At 35.3% G+C, this 26,860-nt stretch overlaps 1 protein-coding gene across 5 annotated transcripts in view; it reads left to right on the plus strand.

Moving 5' to 3' along the window:
* GLIS3 (GLIS family zinc finger 3) overlaps nucleotides 1-26,860 on the plus strand; it is a 149,438-nt gene that overhangs the window by 18,002 nt on the left and 104,576 nt on the right. For 2 of the 5 annotated variants that reach the window (XM_032213225.1, XM_032213226.1), the window contains exon 3: nucleotides 3,953-4,436. The exons of the other annotated variants lie outside the window; for them this stretch is intronic. In XM_032213225.1, coding sequence (XP_032069116.1) covers nucleotides 4,049-4,436 — 388 coding nt within the window. In that variant the 5' untranslated portion in view covers nucleotides 3,953-4,048. The remainder of the gene's footprint in view (nucleotides 1-3,952; nucleotides 4,437-26,860) is intronic. 5 annotated transcript variants of the gene reach the window in all.

The raw sequence follows: 26,860 nt of genomic DNA on the forward strand, positions 1-26,860 counted from the left end.
GCTGGCCATGCCCACCCCTCCCACCCTGCCCCTCCCCTCCCAGGAATCTCCATGCAACCTGTTCATCAAGCCAGGTAAGTGCAAGACCCTCACAGAGGCTCAGGAAGCGGGGGGAAAGCAGGCCTACCAGAGATTCCGGAAGTCCGGAAACAGCCCTGTTTCTGGCCTCCGGAGCCAGGGGAAGCAGTTTTTGCCCTCCTGGAGGCTCGAGAAAAGCTTCCAGAGCCTGGGGATGGTGAAACACCACCACCACCCGTCACCATGGTGCAGGATGCTGACTAGGCCACGCCCACCATGGCCATGCCCACCCAGCAATGGGGCAGTGAACCCGTTGCTGCAATTTTTGAATAAATGTATAGCCATTTTTTGAGCTTTGATTTTCTATTGTGGGTTCAGATCTTTTTCTGTATGTTTTCTACACTGAAGTGAACTTTTAAATGGGAAACCATTATGAGAATTATTGACTGTCCTAGAAAGCAGTTCCTAGGGAAATGGGGTATTTATCAGAAGTTCTATAGTATAAGTGGGGTTACATTATGTGAACAAACAATTGCTAATAAGAATTGCTCTTCCTACTTCCTTGTTTTACTCTGTAAGCAGTGGATACCTGTCATTTGCTTTCTTTTCTGCTGTAACATTATTTTAAAGGAATAATTAAGAAAACAGTTTCAATAATCAAGAGTGCATTAACACGGACCAAATAAAATCCTCTATCATCCGCACTACACATAAAAAATACATCTACCATGTAATCAAAGCACATTGTTTCTTAATAAAACTCAATGAGCCTATCAAATATTACACCTTGTTTGCTATGTTAGTACTTTTCTAAGGTATTTTAAAACTACAGAAAATAATCATTTTGATTTGCTATTGATTTATAGTATTATAGAGCCCATGGTTTTGCCAATAGAATAGTCTCTCTTTGTTTTCATGTTCTTTTTCTTGAGAGCCAGTCACCTGTGTTAGGACAAGGTACATTCTGCTTTATACTAAAATAAACCCTGGGAATCTAAGAACGTTTAGCCACATCTGTCCCTGGCTGAAATGCAAACTGTGATTTATGCCGTGACCAGGCCTGAAAACAAACGATACTGCTTTTAATCAATAAATGTTCCTGCAACTTACAACTTGAATATAGTAAAAGAACAATTTAGCATTTATTTCTTTTGGTTAAATAAATTGAACTAAGTCTTGTAGCTTCTCAGAGTTTGCAGCTGTAGACTGACATTCCTGTTCTTTAAAAAGTTTAATAAGTAAGTAACAACAAGTATAATATATAAGTAACATACAGCCAGTAGGTCTTTAAAGTAGGTAAATGAAGCACGTATGAGAAGAGAGAGGAAGAATGAAAAGGTGCATGGGTGTGTTTGATTTGGTATGCCTCTGTTTATGCTTATTATATAGGGGAGCTCATTTGGTAAATTTTTTCCTTAGCCTTGAGTATAATTCAGTGATTATCATTCCTTTGATCACTTCAGTCATAATTTCCAGCCAGCTCTGGAAAAGGCTTAACGTTTCATCACTTCACAGTTAAATTATACTTATCCATATTGCTACTCATTTGTAGAGTAAGCAGCATATGAAGAACAGGAAACAAGTAAGTAATATGTAAAAAGTAAGACATTACATGATAAAAAGAAAATGAATGAAATATAGTTGAATAGAGGTCCATACTGACTCTCTATTCTTTCTTTCCTTCAATTCATTCTTGCTTTCAAACAATCCCATCACTCCAAATATTGCCTTTTGTTTGTTATACTCCCCTTTTAGAGGATTGTACCATTCCATCCGATCATAATTTTTATTGTTTTTTTTCCTTGTGTTTAATCCATTCACTTTTCTATCTCATATTTGTTTGCATACCCTCTAAATGACTAGGTATTTTCATGTATTTCTTTTGTACTGCCTACTGTGACTATGTTTTATTAAATTTTCATTTTTGCCTTTAGTCTAGTTGAATTTTGTTGTGTTTATATTTTTATTTATTACATATTTATTTGTTAAAGTTACTTTTCTTGCTTCTCTTATTGTTTTAATTGATGTAAGAGTTGCACTTGTGATGTGGATGGTCATACAAATGTGATAAATAAATAGGTAAATACTAGACTGAGCTAGAATAATTTATTCATGCAAATAAATAGAGCAGCAGTGCTCAATTTATAAATGTAAAGGCAGAAGGGAATTATTAATGAAATCAACAAACCAAATTCTGACTTCTCTCAGGCTTAACTAAATCACAATTTCCAACAATCATTGAATAGTAAATAAATGGACACGAGAGAAGGAATGTTGGCTTCTTCTGTACTTCTAAACAAAAGTGTCAGCTACTGGTTTTAAACTTGCAGGCATAAGTGAGTCATTGAAGGTTTTTTTACATGTGTGCAATGTATGCATATATTGTATGTTAACCAGAGGCAGGACTTTGATTGCCTGGTCTCACATCCATATTTTGGAACCAATGACTCACTGCAAATGCCCCCCATCTTAGAAATTTGAGCAGCAGAATGAATCATTAAAGGCAATTTTAATAGTCTAATTAAAACATACAGATTCAGAAAACTCTTGATTTTCAGGAAACACAGAAGAAGAAGATACAATTAAATAAATATTAGACTGTGCAGAAATGGATAGACTAACACTAAAGGTAAAAGAAAAAGAAGACACAGAATATTTTTGAACTTGGGAGTTGTTTTATCATTGGTTGGATAATAGAGGTAGAAACTAGGAACCAAAAAAGCATTATTATATAAACAAATTGACCCAGACAGTACGCTGTTCACCAAGCACTTATTGTATGTAAAGAGAATATATATAAATAAATTGAAAAAACAAACACTGATTTTCTAATTTTCATTTTGTTTAGCATCTGCTTAATTCTTTTTCTAATACAGCTTATTCTTACAAATTTAGATTCCCATCCATAGAGATAGTCAAGGAAAATAATCTTATGCTAAGCATGATACTACTTTATAGTCACAGCTGAGATTTCATGGCCTATGTAATTACAGTTATTGCATTTCAGGGATGTACACACTGAAAAAAAATGATTGAGAAGTGCTGCAGGTATCATGTGAATTCCTTTGTGATGTTCGTTAAAGTAGTGTGACTTTAATAATGGATTGTTACTTGACCAGGCTTATAATTCCTTTTCGTGATAATTAAAATTAAAATAGATAATGTGGCAACAAAATAATCAATGTTCATAGTAAGTTATATTAGTGGACTTCTTAAAATAACATCATTTTGCCAGACTTGCATCATTCCAAAAAAGTGAGGTTGCTTTCATGAATAGCAGAGAGACACTACATTTGTCCTGGGTTTGTCACAGAACTTTTTGATGCATGTACAGCTTTAATGTGTATTAACTGTTACATAACAGATATCTTTTGGAAATGAATGAATTATATTTTATTGAAAGTATATTATTCTTTCCTTACCTTTCCCATGTGCTAGTACATTACAGTGTTTTATTCTGATTTATATCTTATTGTATTTTTTTAATCCTAAAAGCATAAATTGGCAATCATGTCATATTTTGGGCTCAGTATAGCTTAATCATTGGACATGCTTTAGCATCTTCCTTTTTAAACCATCACAATGTGCAGTTTTTTTTAAAAAAATCTCTTCTTAAGCATAGCTTCCACTTACAGTTTGCTTTTTAGTTCATTCATTTGTTTGGTGTTTATCCCGTTTCATGGCTGGTTAACTAGTACGAAGGTAGCTGACCTTACTTTTAACTTCTGCTTTTAAGGAGCATCATTTCTCTTCATTATAGTTCTCAGTAATCATTTGTCCTTATCCCCAGAGGGCTTTTTCTGTAATTGCCTTCTGCTTTGATGTTCACACAATCAATAATTCTGCCTCCTACAGTTAACACAAAGCGCGGCTCTGAAGTCTTGCATCGTAATACATATAAGTTATTTTATTGTCTTCTATCCCCCTACAACAGGCATAATGCACTACGGAAAAGTTGTTTACTGCTGACCGATGTCTTCAAAATCCAGGGATTTTGACTGCATATCTTTAGGAGAAGAATCTTTTGGCAATGAATGTCAGGGCATGTAGTATGAGCCATCGGACAACATACACTCCTCACAGGCCTGGGATGGTAAATGCGCAACAGAACCCATCTATTAAACTGCATATAGAAGCTCCTCCTGCTTCTTCTAATAATAGTAGCACCCCGGCCCTTGCTATTGGAAACCTATCAATCCCCTCACATTTAAAGACATCTCTTGGAGGAGGTGTGGCTCATCAGAGTAATGCTGTTGACTGTAATATTCACCTTCCTGCTTTAAGTCCGAAGAGACAAATGGTTACAAATGGAAAGTCTTTATTCCATGTCCCGCAGCATCCAGGGGTAACAACTCCACAGTTTTTGAAGCCAAAGGAGCAAGAATTTGGAAATAAATTTACTGCAAGCACAGTAAAAGGTAGGAGTCATTTTAATAGCCATGTTTCACTTTGTTTTCTTCCACATTTGGTAGAATTATGATATAGAAAGATGTATGGTTCTATAATCAGAACACTTTAAACATTACAAATATGTTTTTCCAAAAGCAATATAAATATAATGCATGAGGAGAATTCTCAACACCATGTATTTGCGATGGCAAACCTATGGCATGCGTGCCACAGATGGCACGTGGAGCCATGTTTGGTGGCACGCCAGCTGTTAGCTGTGGCGCACATGCGCACACGGCCAGCTGATTTTTTGGCCTTCTGGAGGGCCAGGGGAGACCATTTTCGCCCTCCTCAGGCTTCAGGAAAGCCTCTGGAGCCTGGGAGGTTGTGCACGCATGTGAGGGGGACTCGGACATATGCGCAAATGGGCGGGGAGATTGAGTGGGCACGTGTATGCATGCAATAGCATGCGCACGCACAATTTTGGCACGTCGTAAAAAAAAGGTTCGCCATCACTGTGATACATTCTACTTTCGGTAATATAAGTAAAGGTCAAAGTGATTCCAGTGGCGGTAGGAGCACTCAGGCTGTGATTCCTAAGCTAGGAGAGCGGCTTCAACAGATCCCAGGAACAACATCAGAGCTCTGTCCAGAAGAGTGCAGTGCTAGGAACAATTAAGAACCCACAAACTCCCAGGCCTCTGGTAGAGATGTAGGAAGACACCAGAGTATCCATAAGGGTGAGAAGAGAATGTATAGTTATTAAAGGGGCAATTATTTGTGGCCAAGAGTGGCACTTTTTATTGTTACTATTTAGTTACCTACCTGTGTAACTAGCAAATTCATAAATTCAGAATCCAGAGTGATTTGAGTTAATATTTTGGATCCATTTGAGAACTATTTGAGAGATGTCCTGAGTCATATTTGAAGGAATTTAGGAATTATTTAAGCTCTTCCAAGGCAAAAATGATAATTGTGGGGGTAAATAACGAGTTTTTCTAGAGTAAAATAAATACTTCAAGCTTCTGCAAAATGATTCTGAATGATCAATAAAGTTCAGGCCAAATTTCAACTGGATTGGCTATCTTGGTCTTGATCTACCACCATATTAATTGACCTTCATTAGTTTTCTACAGGTTTTATTACTCACTTTGATGTATCTTTGGTTTAAAAAAACTTTTTTTTATATTCATAGTTCACAGAATTAGAAGGAACCATCAGTGAGTTCAACCCCCTACTCAATGCAAGTTCTTATGGGTCTAGTTTCTTAACTTCATCTTGCACAAGTGTCTTGGATAGAATAGAAAAGGAAACTATTTTCAGCCTTGGTTACTAAGCAAGTAGCTTCCTTACTTTATTCTTTTTGGGATTTTTGTGAAAGGCTACATGTTTTAAACTCACATGGCAAAAGTGTTTTATCTATTCAGTGCTAGGATGGGTCTAGAACAGCTTGGTGTGGGCTAGCTCGGCATGGCAAGCTTACCACCATTACCAAATCGTCCCTACCAACTCACTGCTGCCAAGTCATCACAGGAGAATGCCACACAGTCAACACACTGTGGGGACAACTCTCCAGCAGTCAGAGGGAGAGCTGGGTGGGTGAGCAAGCAAGCAAGTACGTGGGCAGAGTGGAGACCGGCAGCCATGGCCGCATCCCATTTTCATATCCGCTGGTACTGTCTTCCTCAGACTCTTTAGCCCAGAGCTTCACACGGTGGCAGCAGCGTTAGTGTGTGTGAAAATGGGATGCCCTTAGTTGCCACCACTTCTCTGCTGCCTGCCCTGCCTACTGCCGATGCCGTCACAATCCCCGGCCTCTATGCTGTCCCTCTAGCTGCTGGTGACAGGTTTTCCCTGCGATGGTGAGTTGACAAAAGCGACTTGGCAGTGCTGAGCAGGAGGCAGTGACCTGGCCACGCCAAGTTGTCCCATTCTGGTTAGAATTGTTAGTTTCTATACTTGCTTTAATGTCATTTCAATGTTAGTTTCTACACTTGGTTATATCTAATAATACATTAAAATATCCCTTAGCTATATATTAGCTTCTCGTATCTCTGTTTTTGTGACCCATTTAGCTTCTGAGTATAAACATCTCAAAAAGCCTACAACATACTATTGCAGTAGACTTCTAGTCAACAAAAATATATCATGTACAGTTCTAAATATATTTTAGTTTGCATGTTCAATTAATATATTTTTATCAAAGTTTCATTTCTTATAGATGCTGTAGGATTGAATGTTTGATAAAATGGGCATGACATTAATTTTAAGTGAGAATGACCTTTCTAATACTGGTTCATTAATTGCCTTTCAGTTTTGAAGAAATTGAAAATACTGACAATTTTATATATCACATAGACATTTATCCCTGACTGATCACAATTATGTGTTCATGTTCTATTTAACTGATTCTTATGAATCTAATCAAAGAGTTGTGGGGAGAAAAAAAATGAAGTGACCCTCACGTAAGCCTTCTTGAGTTCTTAGAGGAAAAGAAGGATAGAAATCTAACTTGAATAACAAATGACTAAATTAAAATGGTTGAGAAGGATTGTTGTAAGACTAAAATACTGCCTGCATAATGTTGCAAATCAAAGATCATTATTCCTGGCCTCAGTATAGGGAACTAGCAGAAGGTTGAGAATATATCCTGTTTCTAAAATGTAGAATTGTTTTCTTTATAGAGGAATATTTTCCTCTGTTGATTAAAATTGCTGCCTATTAAAAATATCAAAACCGCATAGCATACTTAGTCCAAGTGGCAATTATTTTCTCACATACAGCTCATGTGACCATTTGCAATTAACCACAGCACAAATATATTTTTGAAATATATTTGTTTTCCCTGTTGTAGTCCCATAATGATGCTTTTGTCTTGTTCCAACATATGCGGCATACATTATCTTTAGTTATAGTAGTGGTAAAGTAGTATATTTGGCTTATTTTAACACCATCCAAGTGTAATTTATAATACACAATATATACTATTCCAGAATTTTTCTTCCTGCTAGGATAGAGATTGGAGAACTGACTAGCATAGTAATTGCCTATTCTGAAATCATTCTTCCTTTTCCCCACCTAAATAATCTTTGTAAAATGTATGTATCTATTTGGTATTCATAGATACTGTATCTTTAATACAGATTAAGAATATACTGGACTTCCTCTTCCTCCTCCTCTTCCCCTTCCTCCCTCCCTCTCTCTCTTTTCCTCCTGTTCTTCCTCCTTTATGGCAAAAGGGGAAATTTTAAAAAAAACTGGCTAGAAGTGAATTAAGGGCCTTTTAGATTAAACTCCCCCCCCTCCCCCCGCGTTCATTCTGTAAGAATATATACGGAAATAAACAAAGATTTATGTTGTTCAAGACAAGGCAACTGATTTTGGGGACAATTCAATCATAAAATTATGTTTGCAGATGTACTTATTTTGGGCTTCCTATATGTGTTTTTGATTTGAGAACTATAGTCTTGACTACATTCCTAGTAGTAACTTGTTGTAATCTATTATTGGTGGAAATTTAAACAGATGAGAATTTTTCTTCTTCTTCACACTTCAGTTGAGATGAACAAGCCTGAACAGGAACAATTGTATAGCTTAGGTTAATATTATATTACCTTTTGCATGTTAAATCCTGATTGTGCAATGATTGCATATGATGAACTATAAATATAACTATAAATATAATATAAATATAAATAAATATATAAATATAAATAATAAATTCATATTTTTTCAGTGCAATTAAAATAACATGGGATATTACTTGAAACAAAATTTTTGCATTTTCTTTCTTGATTAATATTGAACAACTTTATTAGATGCATGGATCCCAATATTATTACAAGTCCTAATCTTATACTAGCAATTGGGGCATTGTTGTTCAAATAATGTCATTGTTTTCTGTAATCCTTTTAATTTAAGCTAAGAATGGAAAACCATTTTTTTCTGGCACCAGCACTCATTTCCATAAAAGAGCCAAACAAAACCGCTTATGTCTGAAAAAGGAAACTTATATACTTTATAGTAAAGGTCATCAATTCATTGTCTTCTAGTTGCATATGCCCAATATTTCATCTATGGTCACATTACCTCTAAACCCCCTCTTGCTTGACAGACAGCCCAAATCTTTTGGGCTGTTGTTGCTTTATCATGATTTTCCCTTTCTATGTGAAATAAGGGGCAAAATTTTGGTCCTCAGAGTCTAAAAAAAATTAAAATGTACAGAATGCAAACAGTTGATACTACTCTCTGTAGTTATGTCACACTATTTATTAGCTATATGCAATCTGTTTTACTCCAAAGCAAATCTAAAAGTGAAAACATGATGCTCAGGCAAAAAAGATTGTATACTTTGTTCTGAAGTTACAGAACTTTAGTTTTATTTCTATGTAGACCCTGTCTTTCCATAAATCCCATCTTCTCATTAATGCTTTAAAGTTCATGATCTAAAATTTGTAATAATTACAGCATCCCTAATAAGATATTTCTTTCAGCTAGAAATATGAATCATGTGTAGAATCACTTCACTGCTGGTGTTGCTTTAGACTTTTGATATTTGTTGCGAGCAAATGGATGGTGAACTGAGGAGATATGGAGAACTTCCAGAGCAGTTCCCTCACTACCACTGAAGGCCATTGAGGGATGTTATCCCAGTATTTGTTTCTGGGAATAGCACTCTCCCTAGCAAAATATTCTTTTGAACTCTTCTTGGCATGCTGATTCTTTCCTTTTCCTACATTGATCCCTAATTTATAAACCTTTTGTTTGTTTGATCAACATTCTGCTTGCTCAGAGTTTGAGTGTCAAAGTACTTTTATCTTTTTAATTATATCCTCCCAGCACCTTTTGTGTCAATTACATGCACTAAACCATCATTTCTAATTTATTTTTAGTCTATTAAAAAAGCCTGCAGTGCAACCAAATTAATTGTAATTAATATTACTTATGTCAGGCAGAAACAACCAGACCACACTTGGAGAGTTCAATTGGCTGTTTTATTGCTAAAGCCATAGGATTCTTCTCAGACAGATGATTTGTAGACAGTAAATAGGGCTCAATGGCATTCAAAGGGGGGATGGACTTTGCCCTCTTGTGCCCATGTAGGGGGTCCAGACTAATTCCCCATTTAACTCCTCCCTCTGATTTGGCCAGTCTTTCTCCTATCTCTCATAGGTTAACATCAATACAAATTGACCTGTAATTTCCATTAACTTCCCTGAAATGCCCATATTTTAGTCAAGTTTCAACTTCTTATCAGAGAAATGCACAAGTTCATGAGATGTATGAAAGGCTATCATGGAGTGCTTGAGGAGGATGGAATTGTTCTTCCCCATCTGCATTCTTTAGGAATTCCACAGTATTGTGTGATAGTTGGCAGCAGTAGAAGCTTTGTTAGCAGAGGAGATTTTTAATGAAGACTTTAATTTCTACATTAATTTTTGCTTTTTCAGTTCTGTTGCTTAAAAATAGTATATGTGTTAGGTTTACAAATCAAATAAATATATTTCCCATTATTACTTACGTTTTCTCCTGGGTGTCAACAACCGTGAGAATCCTAATTGCGGTTTTTATGTAGTCTTATTGTGTTAGAAATAGTGCTCCATGGTTTGGCTGCGATCAATGGTAAGATGGTAATTTAGTCATAAATTCCTGACAAGCTAGAAAAACATGCAATGTGACAGTTTCTTAGAGCAGATTTTTCTATTCATTGTGAAAGTACTTAATGTAATGCTATTGTTCTATGAACTTGAAGTTCTAGTACTCAGAACTAATTTTGTATTGGGTTTGGAGGCCATTCTTTTTACAATTATCCCAAATTCTTTTGAATAGAAGGCTAAAAGCATAACACCAGGTTGTATGGTGTAAGTCAACCTGACCACAGGCAACATTTTCACAGCATTATATTGGGGTTAGGCTTTTGTAACCCAATCTGCAACCAGTTTACTTGCCGTCAAGTGGACCAGTCAGGTTCAAAAACCAGAGACCAATCAAGCCCTATCATTTGTCTATGAGCTTCCAAGAGGTATACCGCAAAGCAGCAAAAGATGACACCCCCAGGCCTGAATGAAATGTGAGGACAACAGACCAGGGCCTTCGGTCTGAAAGCTCAGGCTTTATTTTTACAGCAGTTTCAAAATCGCAAGAAAACTTTGCTGGAGGGATATTTTTCACATAAATGGTAATCCTCACGTAAACAGTATCTGCCACCAACTGGAAAACATTTTTGTGGATTCGCATAAAGTAAATAAATTTAAATTGGCCTCAACTAAGATATTGATAGGTGAACCAAACAGCTAAAGTTCTAATTCTTCCACCCTTAATTTAACCCAAAATGCGTTGAATGGCTAAAATCTGTACAACATTCTTTTATTAATTATATACAGTATGCTACTCTTGTTACCCCAAAAGAAGCTTAGGAAATATTTTGGATTCCCTTTTCTAAGTTTGGTGCAAAACTATTTTCAGAGAAAAAATATAACAGTCTAGATAGATTGTTTCATGTGAGCAGAAGTGTAACAGATTCACTATTACATAGAATTGTTATTTTAGAAAATGGGGTATAATATATAGCACAACCACATTTGCTCCTTATCAAATGTTTACTATGAGAAAGCTCTCATCTTCATTACCTAATTTTCATGTTATCGCTTAGAGTGGCTCAAAGCTTATGTGCATGGTCCAAAACTTCAAAAGCATTTTCAGATCAGACCAAAGGCCTGTACTCATGCATTTTCTTTCTTTCTTTCTTTCTTTCTTTCTTTCTTTCTTTCTTTCTTTCTTTCTTTCTTTCTTTCTTTCTCTCTCTCTTTCTCTCTCTCCCTCCCTTCCTTCCTTTTTTCCTTCCTTCCTTCCTTTTCTTCCTTCCTTCCTTCCTTCCTTTCTTTTTTCCTTCCTTTCTTCTGAACCAGGGATATTCAGCATTGTGCTAATAAAGAACACCTGCTACTATATAACAAAATCTGTAGGATATGCTACTCAGGAAAAGCAAAGAAAATGCAAAGTTTATTTAAAACGTATTGTTGTGTTGATTTAAAACTGTACATATAACATTAGTGCAGCTGTATACGTATGCATACATATATGCAGTATATTCCAGAAGGAGAGCAATTGGCATTTGCATTCTTGGAAAACAAAGATGGAAGAGCACAGATGCTGGGGAATTACCCAATGGGAGGATTTAATAGTCTGAAGTCTGGACTGAGTACCTTGAAGCTGTTGCCAAAAAGTCTTAATCTGGACAGGATTTTCTTAAAATGGCTTAGAGTCAAGCTACCATGAACACAGGAAAGGAGCAGCTTATGGGTACAGTGCGGGTATGACCTTGGTTGCCCTTATATTGCACACATTAGAAGGGCTTATCTATTCTATTCTAAACTTGCTACAGAAGAAAAATAAAAGAATATCCAACAAAGATCTTCTATTTGTGCAGAATTTGTATAATCTCCATAAGACAGCCATGAAAACTGGTGAATAAATTGCCAATTGGAACATTGTGTCATGTAGAAACTCTTGTATTAACGCATACAGGATAACACATATGGCCATTTTATTTCTATTTCATTCTTAAATTGAAAAAAACCCCTCAATTTTCTTATCAGCCTGTTTCTTTTCACTTTGTTTATTCATAAGGAACATATTAAATTGCGGTTGTTATCATTTCAACAGTTGAGTTTATGAAAAGGAAATAAAATAGAGGGAAATGTAGCTAGAATTCATACTCCTATTTTTGTGAGGTCCGTTCTTTCTAAATCTGCTCATAATTTCCAGTAACTCTGTGTCTGTGTGTATATATTTCTTCAATGTGGAATACAACTGCAAACACATGCACGTATGCATGTATGTTGGGTCAGTGTCTGACCATAGAATCATTTTTTTTGTAACTGTCAAGAAAACCTTTAATTTGAATAACAGTGGCATAACTTATGAGCAAAAATGTTAATCAGTAAGCAGTTTGAGGCACACTTGAAATCTTTTTTTACTTATTATTTTACTCTTTAGGACCATTGTTTTTTCATCAGTCACTTGGCTTGTTCTGAAAAAGAAGTTCATCAGTATGCTATGGGACTTTGCACCGAAAGCTGGATTCCATCTTCATTTGTTTTTGTTCTCATTTGCTGCTTTTAATCAGTTTCCAGTAACTCAGTAGGCCCGACTATTGACGATATTTAGCACTAAAGTGATTAAATGATAAATGCATAAGTTTGTATTCAACACACAGGGCTACTTCTTTTCAGAATCATGCATTCCAGCAGCTTTGTAATGGTTAAACAAAACTTAGAAACAAAGCATCATTGAAATCACAAGGGGATCACAAATGGAGACTTACAGCAATTGGCCCAGGGAGTCACTTGAAGCCAATAGAAATAGATTTGGATGAATTCCTCCAGTATGTGTGCCTCTTGCCAAAAGAACAGAATTTAGAACATAATAGTTTAGTAGTCTAAATTCCTGTATTGTGTGTGTATCCCAAACTTTATGAAACCACAGGCAGAAGAGTGTGCTTTGCATTTATTTCCTTTAATTTATTTTTAAAGTGAAGCATTTATGCTATTATAGGATGTTCTTTGACATAAGCTTTTTAGATAACTTTTCCTTTTTTTATATAAAGATCATCTTGATTATATTCCACATGTAACCACTGAGGCATTGCCAGTGTAAATCTTGCAGAAGACATTGAATGTTTCATATGTATCAGAAAAACCAGCTTTTAAATCTCAACTATGTCAACTAACTTTTTTCACGTATGCATGAAGTCTAGACAGGTACAAAAACTATTAAGTAGTTCATACCCCTGAAAGAATAACAACTCTAGTGATTTTTGTTTTACAGTATTATGAAACAAAACATGAGTTTTAAAAAGCCTACAAAAATAAAAAAACAGCCTAGACAGATTTGTAATTTCTATGTTAGCTGAAATTGTTTCTAATGTTTCTCCATGGTTTAGTTCATGGTGAGATACAACATTCAATTTCTCCTTTTACATTTCTATCTGCTTCTGGATTTTTCAAAGCCTACAATTTTAGAAGAAATATTCTAGAAACTGATATGTACAAATCTTGTAGAAATAGGTTTATTCAATGGCTGTCAGTTTTTAATCACTTCTATGGCTTAGAAATATTGAGAACAGCACAAGGACTTCCAAAATAATAGAAAGAGAAGATATTTTTTAAACCTACCAAGGCAATTGAGAGGTGCTACATTTCTACTCTGCTGGTCTGCAGTCCAAATGGAATTTACATACTAAACATTTTGGGGTGCTCCAGGCTGAAACACTTCAGCTGAAGAACAGGATTGTTGTTGGCTGTTCTATTTAATTCAATAGAACTTCTGCATGAATGAAATGTATGGCATATTGATCGCAAGATAACATGCAGGAAAAACCATGGAAATGCTGTTCTGCTGTCTATCATTTTGAGACATTGACAATGAGAAATTTATTTTGTCAGCAATGTATTACAAATTGCCTTTTGAAAATAGATTTTCACATCGTCTGCAGTGACAGACCAGTGGTTAAAAACTGTTCTTCTATTTATGAAAGTTACTATTCAAATATATGTAAGAAAATAGTTGCCTGATATGTAACCAATAACTAGATTTCTAATTAAATAATATCATCAATATAAAACTTGACTTAAAAATTCCAATTTAATATTGGTCTCTTATTCAGGGAAGGGTATAATCTGGAAAACTATATGTAATTTTTGCAAGCTTTTGCTACAGCTGTCAATAGTTCTACATAATCATGTTTAGAGCAATTCCTAGAATTCAGCTAAATTTCATTAAGAGTTGTAATAAAATTATTTAAAATGCAGTTTCATGAAAAGTCTTCACTTTTACTTGATTGGTAAAAAGTACAGATTACTGAAGAATCCCTTATGGAAATGAGTTGCATGGAAATATCACTATTATGCAGATAGTTGACATTATTTTCATAACATCTGGCTGAGTATTAAACTTGACTAATAGAGACATTGCACAAAGTATCTTAGAAGCAGGCACTGGTTGTTAGAGTTTCTTACGAATATAATTGTGATGAAAGAAGATTGTACAACTTCTAGTGTGAATGGATCTTAGGTATTTTTTAAAATAATTGAGATTTTATTGTGCATTCCTAAACACTGAAGTATTTATTTATTACATTTCCTCTATATTGCTAAAAAAGAAACTTGATTTGCCTGCCTAAAAATGATGTTATATATTTTAATCTATCTAAAAACAAATCAGAGCTTTTTTTAGTGAATTTTTAGCTTACTTTTATCTTATCCCATTTTATGTGAGCATAACAATAATTCTAACTTCTGATCAAAAGGCATGATCAAGGTTTGTAATATTAAATATTAAATATTAAAATTAAAAATTAAAATGTTCAAAATAATAATCTTTTGTTGTATTTTAAAGTACTTAAAACAAGATTCTCAGTGTTTATTTATTTTTTCATTTTAAGCAATATTCCAACAACTTTTACAATACAGTACTTGGCTAAAGAGTAGCTTGCTTCACAAATAGAGTCAGATTTGGGTATCCCCTTAATGATCTTTAAAATGTTACCTGAGGGAACAGGCAGCCTACTGGTTACATTGAGACAGGAGGAGTTCTGGATAGTTTTCTAGATAATTTTCATCATAAGGTATATAGTAGATATAGGTAGTCTAAATAAGACCTAGATTGCAGCAGGGGAAAATGACTAAGACCTCTCTTCACATACATGATGTTGATTTGGACCAGGGGGGCATGCCTATAAATTCACTTTTAAAAAGCCATTCGTGCGGTTGTTAATTGTGTGAATAGCAACTCTTTGAGTATGGCCCTCAGTCAACAGCATCTTCTTTGAGAAAAATAAAAGCTGTGGTTAAGATGTCATTCGCATAAATAAGTTCTGGCAAGGATGAATGCTGAGGCCGGGAACTGAAGTAGTCTTTATAGTGTCCATGGCATTCAAAATGGTTTTAATCCTTCTTCTTATTTTCACTGGCTTTGTCAATTGCAGATTGATCTACTTTAACAAGAAGAAATGAATTCCTCCTGCTGTTACAGCAGATTGCAAGGACAACAGTCCTGGAAAATTAAAATTTCAATTAATTAAAATGCTTTGAATGATGACATAATAGCATTCAAAGAAAATAGTGACTAAGTGTATATATGAACAGTGCAGTTTAAAGAACTATTTGGAGTCAATTGCGTGATTTTACTGTAATTTGTTTCTCTAAAGTGTAATGGGCCAACTTTGGAAAGATAATTGTGAACTCTTGTTTTATTATATCATTGAAGAAATGTAGGCTTTCCCTGAGACTCACAAAATAAATTGAAAGGGAGAGACATTTCATTTTTAAAATGATTTGGACTCTGGTACAGCACAGCTAATGTTAGCTTTTGTAATATTAATTGCAATGAAAATTAAATAATAAAAGTATTTTGGAACACTTTCCAAGCACCAACAATATCTTGCAATAAATAATAGGATTTATATATGCATTTTGGATGTGTTTTATCTTATCTAAATCATAGTATTCTCAACTACATTTGGAAAGGATAAAATTGCATTGGTCCTAAATGTCTCTTTATTAATGCAAAAGTAATATTTCTTTATCTCCCCTGCTTTATAGTAATATGCCTGCATTAATTCGTGTGAGAAAGGAAACCCCAAGTTGTTTTCTATAATGGTGCCCACAATAAATTTTGACATGCATGTTTCACTATATATTCGGCCATATGTGAATTGATTGTTGTAGGCCTTCTGTCTTTGTGTGTATAGCAATAACAATAGCACTTAGACTTACTGTATTTTTTGGAGTTTAAGATGCTCCAGAGTATAAGATGCATATTAGTTTTTGGGGAGGAAAAACAAATCTGCCTCTGCCTACCAGTATCCATCGGTATTCATCTGGCTAGTGTCCTTGCAGCAAACAGCCTGGTCAGTTTCAGCACATTATTGCATTATTGCTGATTCAGCATGAGCAGCTGATTGGTAGTTGGATTGGCCTCTTGAATATTGCCAATCAGCTGTTCCAGGATGCAGAGATTGCCACAGCTCATCACCGCCTCCGCATGTCATATTTTTGACCTCCGTGTGTCACATTTTTGGTCTCCATGCATTGCATTTTCGGCCTCCACATACTCCGTTTTAGACCTGTTCCAGGCTGCCGGGATCGTCACAGCACATTGCTGCTGATCGTTGCCGCCATGCGTCATGAGCATCATGTTTTTGGCCTCCGCATACTCCATTTTTTGCTTTCGTGCATCGTATTTTCTGCCTGTTCTAGGCAGTGGAGATCGCCACCACTACCATCAATCCCTGCAGCCTGGAACAGATCTAAATTAGGGCATGCAAAGGCCGAAAATGCAATGCGTGGAGGCTAAAATCGGTGGGGGAAGGTGGGTGGGCGGGACTTCAGCAGCATTTGTTATATGAGATGCACAGACATTTCCATCCATTTCTTGGGGGAGGGGTGCTTCTTATTCTCCGAAAAATACGGTATATACCACTTCGTAGTGCTTTACAGAACTCTTTAAACAGTTTACAGAGTCAGCATTTTGCCCCCAACAATCTGGTTCTTTCTTTTACTGACCTTACAAGGATAGAAGGCCTTCAGTTGGTCAGGATCGAACTCCTGGCAGTGGGCAGAGTCAGTCTGCAATACTGCACTTTAACCACTCCACCACCACATCCCTGTTGTTGCATGTTGTTTTAGTGTTGGTGTTTATTCTGTTTGATTTTACTGTTTTATTTTATTTTTTGTTACATATTTCCATCTCATGATTGGGCAGTTTATAATATTGCAAATAATTCAACAAATCAACAAGTTGCACAATAACAAAATTATTGTATAAGAGTACTTTAACACAAAATACAGCTTTTTTATTACCCACTGCTGGCAAGTAAATTCATCAAAATGAAAGTTAAGGATCTGGAGTGTTGAGCTGTCTTTCCTCGATAAGATAGTAATTCTACAGAACAATTATTTTCTTTTTATTTTGTTCCCCAAGTTATAAAATTATTTTTTATACCAGAACAAAGTTCATACAATGTTTTTGTCTACAGCAAAAACTGTATAGAAATTTTGTCTTCAATTGTTTCCAATATACTTAACCGATATGTATATACCTGTTAACAAACATTTGATTTGAAGAAACAGTTGTGTATTTTTCTGAAAAGATAATGAGATAAAATGTATTGATGCTTAATGAAGCATAAAGCTTTCAAATGCACCATGAAAGCAATAGCTAACCTAATTAATGAAACTTTTAAGTCTTTCAGAATAAATATACTGTGTGGGCTGTGTATTTATTATTTCTGCCCAGTTAAATTGACATCCAGGATAAAATTCTCATGTAGGCTTTTTCAAAAAGTTAGTATTAAATTGTTTCCTTTTCCCTTTAACATGGAATTGAAAAGTAAAATGTAGTTATAATTCCAGCAAGATTGGATAGCATATTTAACTCAAGCACATCAGGGTTTAATTTAGGATCCTTCCATAATGTATTTGATTTGGGAAGCAAACCATGACAGGGATTTTCATGTTACTTCAAGTTATTTGCATTTCTATTTACATGGGGCATGGGGCTGGTTTCAACAGTTCTTTTGATGTTACAATTTGCAGCTTCCCTCTTTGTATGATCTATGATTTATGCCCGATTTTATTTTGCTTGTGAATATTTACTTTGCAATAATGATGTTGTACTTGACTGAAGTAGTTCAGATAGACATTTTTTTATTGCTCAGTGAAGAGTGTCAGAGTTGATGAGAGATCGCATGTTGTTGATAACAGATGACAGGATAGAATCTCTGCCAAGAAGTTTATTTTCAGTGCCTGGAATAGTTTTGTGTAATAATTGCACCACCATTTCATATATGTCAATTGATGGAATGAAGTGGTAGGTAGAATAACAATTATCATAACAAAATAACATTCTCTGCTTATTATTCTAAGTTAAAAAGTTATTTAGCGTATCATTAACACCACCACCACCACCTCCATCATCATCTTCATCTCATCTGGACCTGCTAAAAAGGGCCCAGGGCTTTGAATTAGGATGTTGGAGTTAAGGTTAGTAATCCAGGAAACTTACTAAATTACTATAGATCAGCCATGTCTATTAGCCAAACATCATTTGATTCGGTATTGTAGAAGCAAAATAGTGTGGAAGAGGATAAATATTATTGTAAGTTCATTAGAGATACACCAACCATTTTTGCGAAAACACATCTCATTATAAATTACTGACTAGATTTGAACCCATTGTTATGATATTAGATTATACTAATAAATTGGAGTCTTGTGGCAAGGAGAGGGGGAAATTATTTACAACTGTCCTTGGCTGTAACAGCAATAATTTTTTGCAATATGAAAACATAATTGTGACATACCAAGATGCTGGCAGTAATAACCACTTCATGTTAGCATTATAAGATTAATGACAAAACTTAGGAATTTAATGTGATATGTAAAGAATGCATTCCTTATCTTGAGAAGAGCAGAGATGTGCCATGTAAATGAGGAATATTGCTAGGGAGGAAATGTGGGAGGTAAAATGCTGTAACTGGCCAACATGACTTTTTTTGTAGAATATTTACCAGTAATTTATCATTTAGTTTGCTGTATGAAATTACTTTCAATTGCTTTTGAAACATTGAAATACTCAAAAGAAGATTTCCTATTCTGGGGTTTATTTTTTTACAATATTCACTCATTAATATGGTTGTTGTTTTCTTCTTTAATGTTATCTTTGAAATCTTCCTCTAATAATGAGCCTTTGAATTGTTCATTGTTACTTTTATTTGTTTGTTTTATTCTGATTTAGCTCATTACTTCCAATGCAACTTATTAGGTCTTTTTGGTTTGTGCATATCCAGATTAATTTAGCAGAAATAAGAAACACAAGAAGAGACAAGAAGGTTGGAAGGAACCCAAAATATTAATTTCACCATATTCACCAAAGTAGGTGCGAGATAGTTTTGCCCAAGGGACAAAACTATAGTTTGCAGAATTGTCAGTGAAAAAAGATGTTGCAAAAATGCTTCTAAATGCCCACAAACTGACTGTTTAATAATCTGTTCTATAGTTTTGCCAGTATTAATCTCATCATTCTGTAGCTACTTGCGTCCTCAGTTTTTCCATTTTTGAAAATAGGGAAAATATTAGCCTTTTCCAGTTCATTCTGCCTCTTCTCTGTGAACTCTCAAAGATCACAGAAAGATCCCGAAAATAACTGATATCTTCAGTTACTTCCCGACTTATGTAATTGGTCTGATCTTGGAGACTTACATTCAGTCACAGTTTTGAGATACTTCCTAACCATATTTTTAGTTATGTTGGGTTAGCACTCCCTTCTTTTGTTTAAGAGCCATTTGATCATGTCCCCCTTGAAGAAAAAGCTGAGGTAAAGAAAGAGCCAAGAAGTTCTGGCCTCTCTCAATTACTTATTACTGTCCTTAGCGTCCTGTTAGTTCTCTTCTGTGGTCTGCTTGACTAGATCCTTATATTCAAATGCTTGATCCTCAGTACAAATGGGCTGCAATAATGCCCACTAAAAATATTTGGCTTTCTGCATTAAATCTTCTGTTTCTTCCTTGTATACTCTGTCTCTACACAAAGACACTAAACATTATGAAGTGCCTGTACATCTTGCAGTCCTGTTTCCAGTAGGGTTTTTTGGGGGGGAGCGGGGGGGGGATTTTCTGCATTATTTTCTATGCTCTCTTTTTCTCTCCCTCACAAAATTTCCCTTAAAGCTCCTTTAAAAGATTTGCAACATGCCTTCCCAACATGCTTTTTAGAGTTTTTGTGAAGTCTTTTATCTTGCTGGGAGTCATTTATCTTGGAAATGTGGCCCATTAAATGTTTCTGTTGGCACTTTTGCAAAGCATGATTGCAGTGTCATTTGTTCCAATATGGATCAGTACAAAGGGATACTTATCAATGCGAACCTGCCTTTCACATTCCAAGCATGTGCCTTATCCAGAACACTGCATTTGCAAAAAAGTTAATTATCTAGACTTAAAGTATGATTAACTAAGCTTATAGTTTTGTACTTTTTTCTTATTTTCTGTTTATATTAAACTTTTAATATCATTAGATTAATGAGGGTGTCTTTTAAGCGTGGATATTATTTTCTTTATCTTCTTATACACATTTATTACCCGAATACAAACATTGGTTTTTTTTAACATGCAAAGTTCCCCCCCCCGTCTTTTTGTTTTTACCTACATGTTTTATTAGGCATTCCGGTTTCAATCCTTTGACTTTTTGCCTACGTATTCCATTAGGCATTCTCGTTTTAGTCCTTAGAAACCTTATTGTTTTCATATGTCTCAACTCAGCAACTAAATTGCATTTACATAGAAGGTGGTGATCTCATTTCTGTCTGCTTTGAACCAGCCAAGTTAATTACCTGCACAGAATTGTTTGCATTGGTCAGCGCTGGGTAATTTCTTACTCTAGTTCCACTTGAAGAGAGACATTGTTCTTCATGCTGCTTTGTCAGTTTCTTACAGGCACTGCTGAAAAGTATATGGTTGATTACCTCATGGCATTGAACTGCAAGTAGTCTGTCTAGGTTAACTGGGAATGTTTTGGAAGGAAAAATGCTAAGTTGTTACCTTTAGAATTTCTATACCACTTTTCAGGGAGGAAATTAATACTCTAAACTTTGCTTTTTTCAAATTAAATAAATGATCCATCAGATTTAAGTTTTTTATGTATGAGAGAGGAAAATTAGTGATTTATAGAATGATTACAGTATCTTTATTGTGTCAATATTAATTATCCTTATTGGTTATCATAGACATTTGATCTAGATCTATTAACATTTTTTTGGCTTCTGTTCTTGTATGACTTCCTGTGAACTACCTCAGATTCTAAGGGATCCTTTTATATTATATGTAAGGGATCCTTTTATATTATAGGTGTCTGAAAACTAAAAAAAGAAATACCTGATAGATTTTGATGCTTTATTAGACCACTCTAGACTATTATTTTGAATAAATGCGTATTTCTTCTATTGTAGTCTTAACTATGTGCATTAATTCTATCACTTCTTTTTCTATCTCAGTCCAGAATTATAATTCTAAAAGGCTCTTGTATATTATTGTCTAAGCAGGTCAAAACCAAGTCATGCTTTTGAAAACCTTGTATTAAGAAATTTTACTTATGGGACCCAATAAGAAAGGTTTTCATTATGATTCAGTGCAGACAAAAGGATATTTGGTATCTCTGAGATTATTATTTTTAAATAGGTTTAAAATATAAAGTAATTTAAATAGGTATAAAAATAAAACACATGCAACCTACATATTTCATCACTGCCTAGGATCCAAGTCTTATCAGCAGAGTTATTTATAAATATCGACACCTAAATGTCTCTGTCACAAGACTTGTGGCATGTACTATTTCTCGTTCTTAGCCTTCTGTAGAAGAAATAAGCAATCCCAATATGTGTGCATAGGGAACAATTTTGCAACAGTGGCTCTGCAAAACAAACAAATTCTTGTTCAGTGACCACAATTGGGGTAAGCAGTAATTAAGTGAAACTATGACTGTTCTTATGATCTTACTTCAGCTTTGCTTTCCCCTCTTGCAAAGATTGTAAATACAATAATTGGCCATTAACTTTATTTTTTATCCCTATCATGACTGCAAATAGTCACTAAATGAAGCAGCCGTTAAATGAGGACTGCCTATAATGCTTTTTCATGAAAGATATGGATTGAAATTGTGGGATTATGCTATTTATTCGATTATTCAGAGAGTAAGAAGATAACTCGGTATACACTATTGTTTGATTGGATATGAGAGTTCACACGATTTATATTATTTAAGGTGTTTTATTTATTACCCCTTGTCTGAAGCAGTTTACCATTTAATTAAAAGAAGAAGGAAATAATATTGAATTAATTCAAAAAATTAATACAATTAACTTAATACGCAATTGCAATTATAATTAAAGTAGCATATCTTTACTTTTTAAATTATAACCCCCTCTGAGTACATTTTTAAAAAATGCAAAGTCATTAAATGCTGGAGAGAATTAAAATAATCTGACACCTAATGTTAAACCAATTTCACACTCCATTCTTACATGGAAAAAAGAAGCATACAAAATGGTGGAAGCTTTTCTAGACATTCTAGATATGTTTAGGCTGCTCAAGATCTCAGAGGACAAGATAGGGTTGCAGTGTTGCTTCGTGAAGAAGCAAAGCCAAAGTTTTCTTACATCTGGAGAGGTGTCAATCTCAATTGCGTCACGTGATGTTTTTTGCCTTTGCGGAGCTGTGTTGGTGTGGCCTGCTTGTGATGCATCTGTGTCTGCACTGTGAAGCAGTATACTGTATGTCTAAGTGCTATTGCTATAGACAGATTGGCCACTCTTAATGCAAATAATCACTTATATAGAATTTCTTCAGAATTTTTCTTTAACATGGTATCTGTCTTGAAGTTCTCCCCCTTGCCATTACTTCATTCTTAACAGCTTCTGTTTTAGTTGCAGCAGCTGCAGAGCATGGGAATGAATAAAGAGAACTATCCACCATAGTTGTAATACACCATGAGCTGTATCAAGATGTATAATTGCAAACTTGAGTTGGTTGCAAGTTTAGGATAATTTTGCTTGAATGGTTACATAAATTTTACTATCTATAGCTGTTTCTACACTTTAGTTTATTCCCTTTTGCTACATTCATTCAAGTAATATAGAGGTAAACAACGAACAGAACCATATTGTGTGATGGGCAGTTCATATGCTGCTGGCTGAACATAAGCTGTGAATCTGCACTTTGAGGCTCACAATATATTCACAGATTTCACCACCAATTTTCAGTAACACACCCAAAGATGCAGAACAAGTGTTACCAGCCTTTGAGTCGCATAACATATTTGTGTACTGGGCTGAAAAAAAGCATTAAAGTGGACAAAAATTTGAGTCATGCCTTCATGTGTAGATTGTGTCATCAGACATCCCCTTTATAACCCTTGGAAGGATGCATTTTTTCAAAAAAAAAAAATTGTGTGTCTTCTTGAAGAATTTTCTACCCCCACTATAGGCAAATGGGAGGATCGGAAATATCATCAGCCAAATACACTATAAATGAATCTTACGGTTTGTTTCATATAATATCTATTTTAATGACTGAGGAAAAGCCACTCAGACATCATTAAGTCTCTATGTGTACTTCTGACCCCTATTTACTACAACTGCAATAGATCCTCTATTGAAGCAGGATTACTGGGTTCTGACTCAGTGCCCAAATCCACCCAATTTCGTTCCCCCTTGCCTTTTTAATTCTTCCCTTAATATCCTTTCTTCCCTATTCATCTACCTGACCCATCACAAGGGGGAGATAGGGAATGCTACTGGTCCCCTTTCTTAGGAGAGACATCTAGTGGGACCAAGAAGAAGGAACATCATCTTATGGAACATAATCCTCGGAGATAAGATGGCCTCCCACTTTGACACTCTCTTGCAAGGTCTGAAGACCTGGTTTTGCCAATGAACCTGGGAACCAGAATGAGGCAGAGCCCATCAAGTGGCTTATTTGATTGGTTGTTGTTGCTGGGAGGGGGGGTAGGAGTTCATTACTTTTTATTTTTGTATTGGGTTTTTATCTATGTAAGTTACCTGCAGTCACTGAGAATGACTAGGCTAGCCTTATAAATTTTCTTAATTAAATAAATCCTCTGGATCACTATTCTTCACCTAGGCACAAAACCTCTTCTTAGCCTCCCTAGTAGAAATTGCCTCAATTTCCCAGGAAGCACATCTCTGAAGCACATCTTTGAAACTTTTGTAGATTGGCCATAAGTCTAATATTGCGTCTCACCATCCACCTTAATGTTCCTATCTCTACAGATTTCCCAATTCTCAGACTTACTTCTAAATTGTGTTTCTGTGTTCTTAAAAAAAAGCTTATTTATGGGATAGAATCTTCAGTCCTATGACTCCTTATCTGCAGGAGGTACAGTACAGAGCCAGATTTTTTGTTTCTATTACTAGGCAAAAAAATTGTCTGGCTTTCCATGATTGGTACCACTGGGAACTTATTTTCTGAAGCTCTTGGTTGCACATGAGGGGGCACAGGACATTCCCATTCCATTCCAAAGATAGCTGTGGAATGAAGTAACCTTGCCTTGCAATGTAATGCCTTTACAATAGCCATTCCATTTGGTATCCCTGTAACTAATTAATCAAGGAAACAAAAGCATAGTTAAACAGCGCATAATAAGTGTAATGTGTAGCTTGGTTCTCAGAACCAGCTATAGTTAATAGTGTTATTATGCTTTTATTTATGCACTGGATTTCTAATATAATTGTCAAAAATGGTATCAGAACAGTTTGTAATTAAAATAAATAGTTCTCAGGAAAATATATCCCTAAAGTCAAATAAGATAAGAGTCAATGAACAGAATAATGTTACCCTGAAATAGCAACCATAGCATTACAGTAATTCTATTGAATCTAATCAAGCATTTTTATTACTTAAAACTTAAATATATTTGTTTTCCATGTGCCAATCACAATGAATTTCAATTTTTAGGACCATGAGTAGTGTTTTGTAGAATTATAGTGAATACTAAAAATCCATGACTGGAACAGTGGGAAAAAATGTGACATTTATAAAGACCTTTAAAATCTTCTGGGTCTAATACTTGGCTCTTTTTTTAACTAATACTAAATCTCTCGATTATCAAAACTTCCCCACCATAAATGAATAACACACTTTATGGCTAAATTCATAACCGGATGTGAGAAATATATTCAATATCAAAGGTTTACTCACAATAGCAAAAGTTCAATAGATTTGCAACAAAACCTTTCTGTAAGATATAAAAATATTTTGAAGGGGAACAAAATGTAATGAATGTCTTAAATTAAAGCAATAAATAAAACAAAAATCTCCATAAAAGTCACATTCTTTGAAAATCACATTGGGGAATTTAGTTGCATGTCAGAGATGACGGAGGCTTAGCTATTAACTAACTAAAGAGGAGAAATAGCAAAATAGGCAGGCAGAAGAATGAGGAACTGGACAGATTAACATTTCTATAAAGTATTTTGATGTTTGCACATGTTAATTATTAATGCTTAATTATTGATAAAGGCAATTTTGATTTATATGGGGAAATATACAATCGAAACTCATGAACCTTATTTTCAGCTGCATCATTTGCAAAGTCTTATAATATTTTCTTGTTGACATCATAAAGGTGGCATCTAAATAGTTCTCACATGGCTGAAGTAACAGTATTATTTTAAAAAATTGGAATGGTAGATAAGTATTATAATCTACTGTAGCTATGGACCTAATTACACCATGCCAGGAAGTTAATCCTTTTATTTCAGGCTGAATAAAGATGCAGCAGTTCTACACCAAGACAAATCCACAATGACATTTTTCCACATTTCTTTAAATGAATGAAAACTACTTTGTTATAAAGTCCATACAACATGAAATGAAATGGAGTCTTAGGGAGTGTTATCCATTCTTCTGGAATAAGGCAGATGGTGTTAGAGTGGGGCTGTCAAACTCACGGCCCGTGGGCCAGATATGTCAAGTGCTGGCCACACCCACACCCGGTTTAATGAAAGGGGGAAGTATGTTACGTGGTGCCGCCATGACAATGCCTGTTTGTCACCCCTGTGTTAGAGAAATTCAGGTTCCAGAATGATGTGTTGTGATGTGAAGTTTGTGTGGATTAAAATCTTGTTAAAAGTTTTGATAAATATTTGTATATTATAATGTATTCTAGCTTTAAACCCCACTGAAATAAAGGAATCAGCTTTAACAGCGAGGTGGCACAGTGGTTAGGGTGCAGTACTGCTGGCCACTTCAGCTGACTGTTATCTGCAGTTCAGCGGTTCTAATCTCACTGGCTCAAGGTTGACTCAGCCTTCCATCCTTCCGAGGTGGGTGAAATGAGGACCCAGACTGTGGGGGCGATATGCTGACTCTGTAAACTTAGAGAGGGCTGAAAGCCCTATGAAGCAGTATATAAGTCTAACTGCTATTGCTATTGCTATTCATTATGAATAGAGGGAAGAAATGTTGTCTCAGTTGCACTGATGAAATAAATCTTTGCCAGTACAGGTAGTCCTGAATTTACAACAAACTCCACCGAAGACTTTATAAGTCCACTTGCTGGAATAAACTGAGGGCTCTGGTTTTCTCCCCCTAATGATACCAAAAATGGAATTTGCCTTTTTACAAAAGAGCTGCATATGGGTTTCATCATCAGGCTATTAATACTATTAAAAAATGTTTCTCTAATTTAGCCGTATCTACACTGGCAAGAATGTTCCTCCTCTGCAGTGCTGTGCCAATCCCCCCAAAAGTGACTCCTCACAAACCAGGCACTATAGGCTGAGTTTCCATATAGTAGTTTCTGGGTCAAAGCCCGTACATTAGTTATGGTGGTTGTTTGCTGTTGTGAGCTTGGCACCTCTTTATTTTCTGAGAGTGTGG

The sequence above is a fragment of the Thamnophis elegans genome, chromosome 3, assembly GCF_009769535.1.
Source record: "Thamnophis elegans isolate rThaEle1 chromosome 3, rThaEle1.pri, whole genome shotgun sequence".
Lineage (NCBI taxonomy): Eukaryota > Metazoa > Chordata > Lepidosauria > Squamata > Colubridae > Thamnophis > Thamnophis elegans.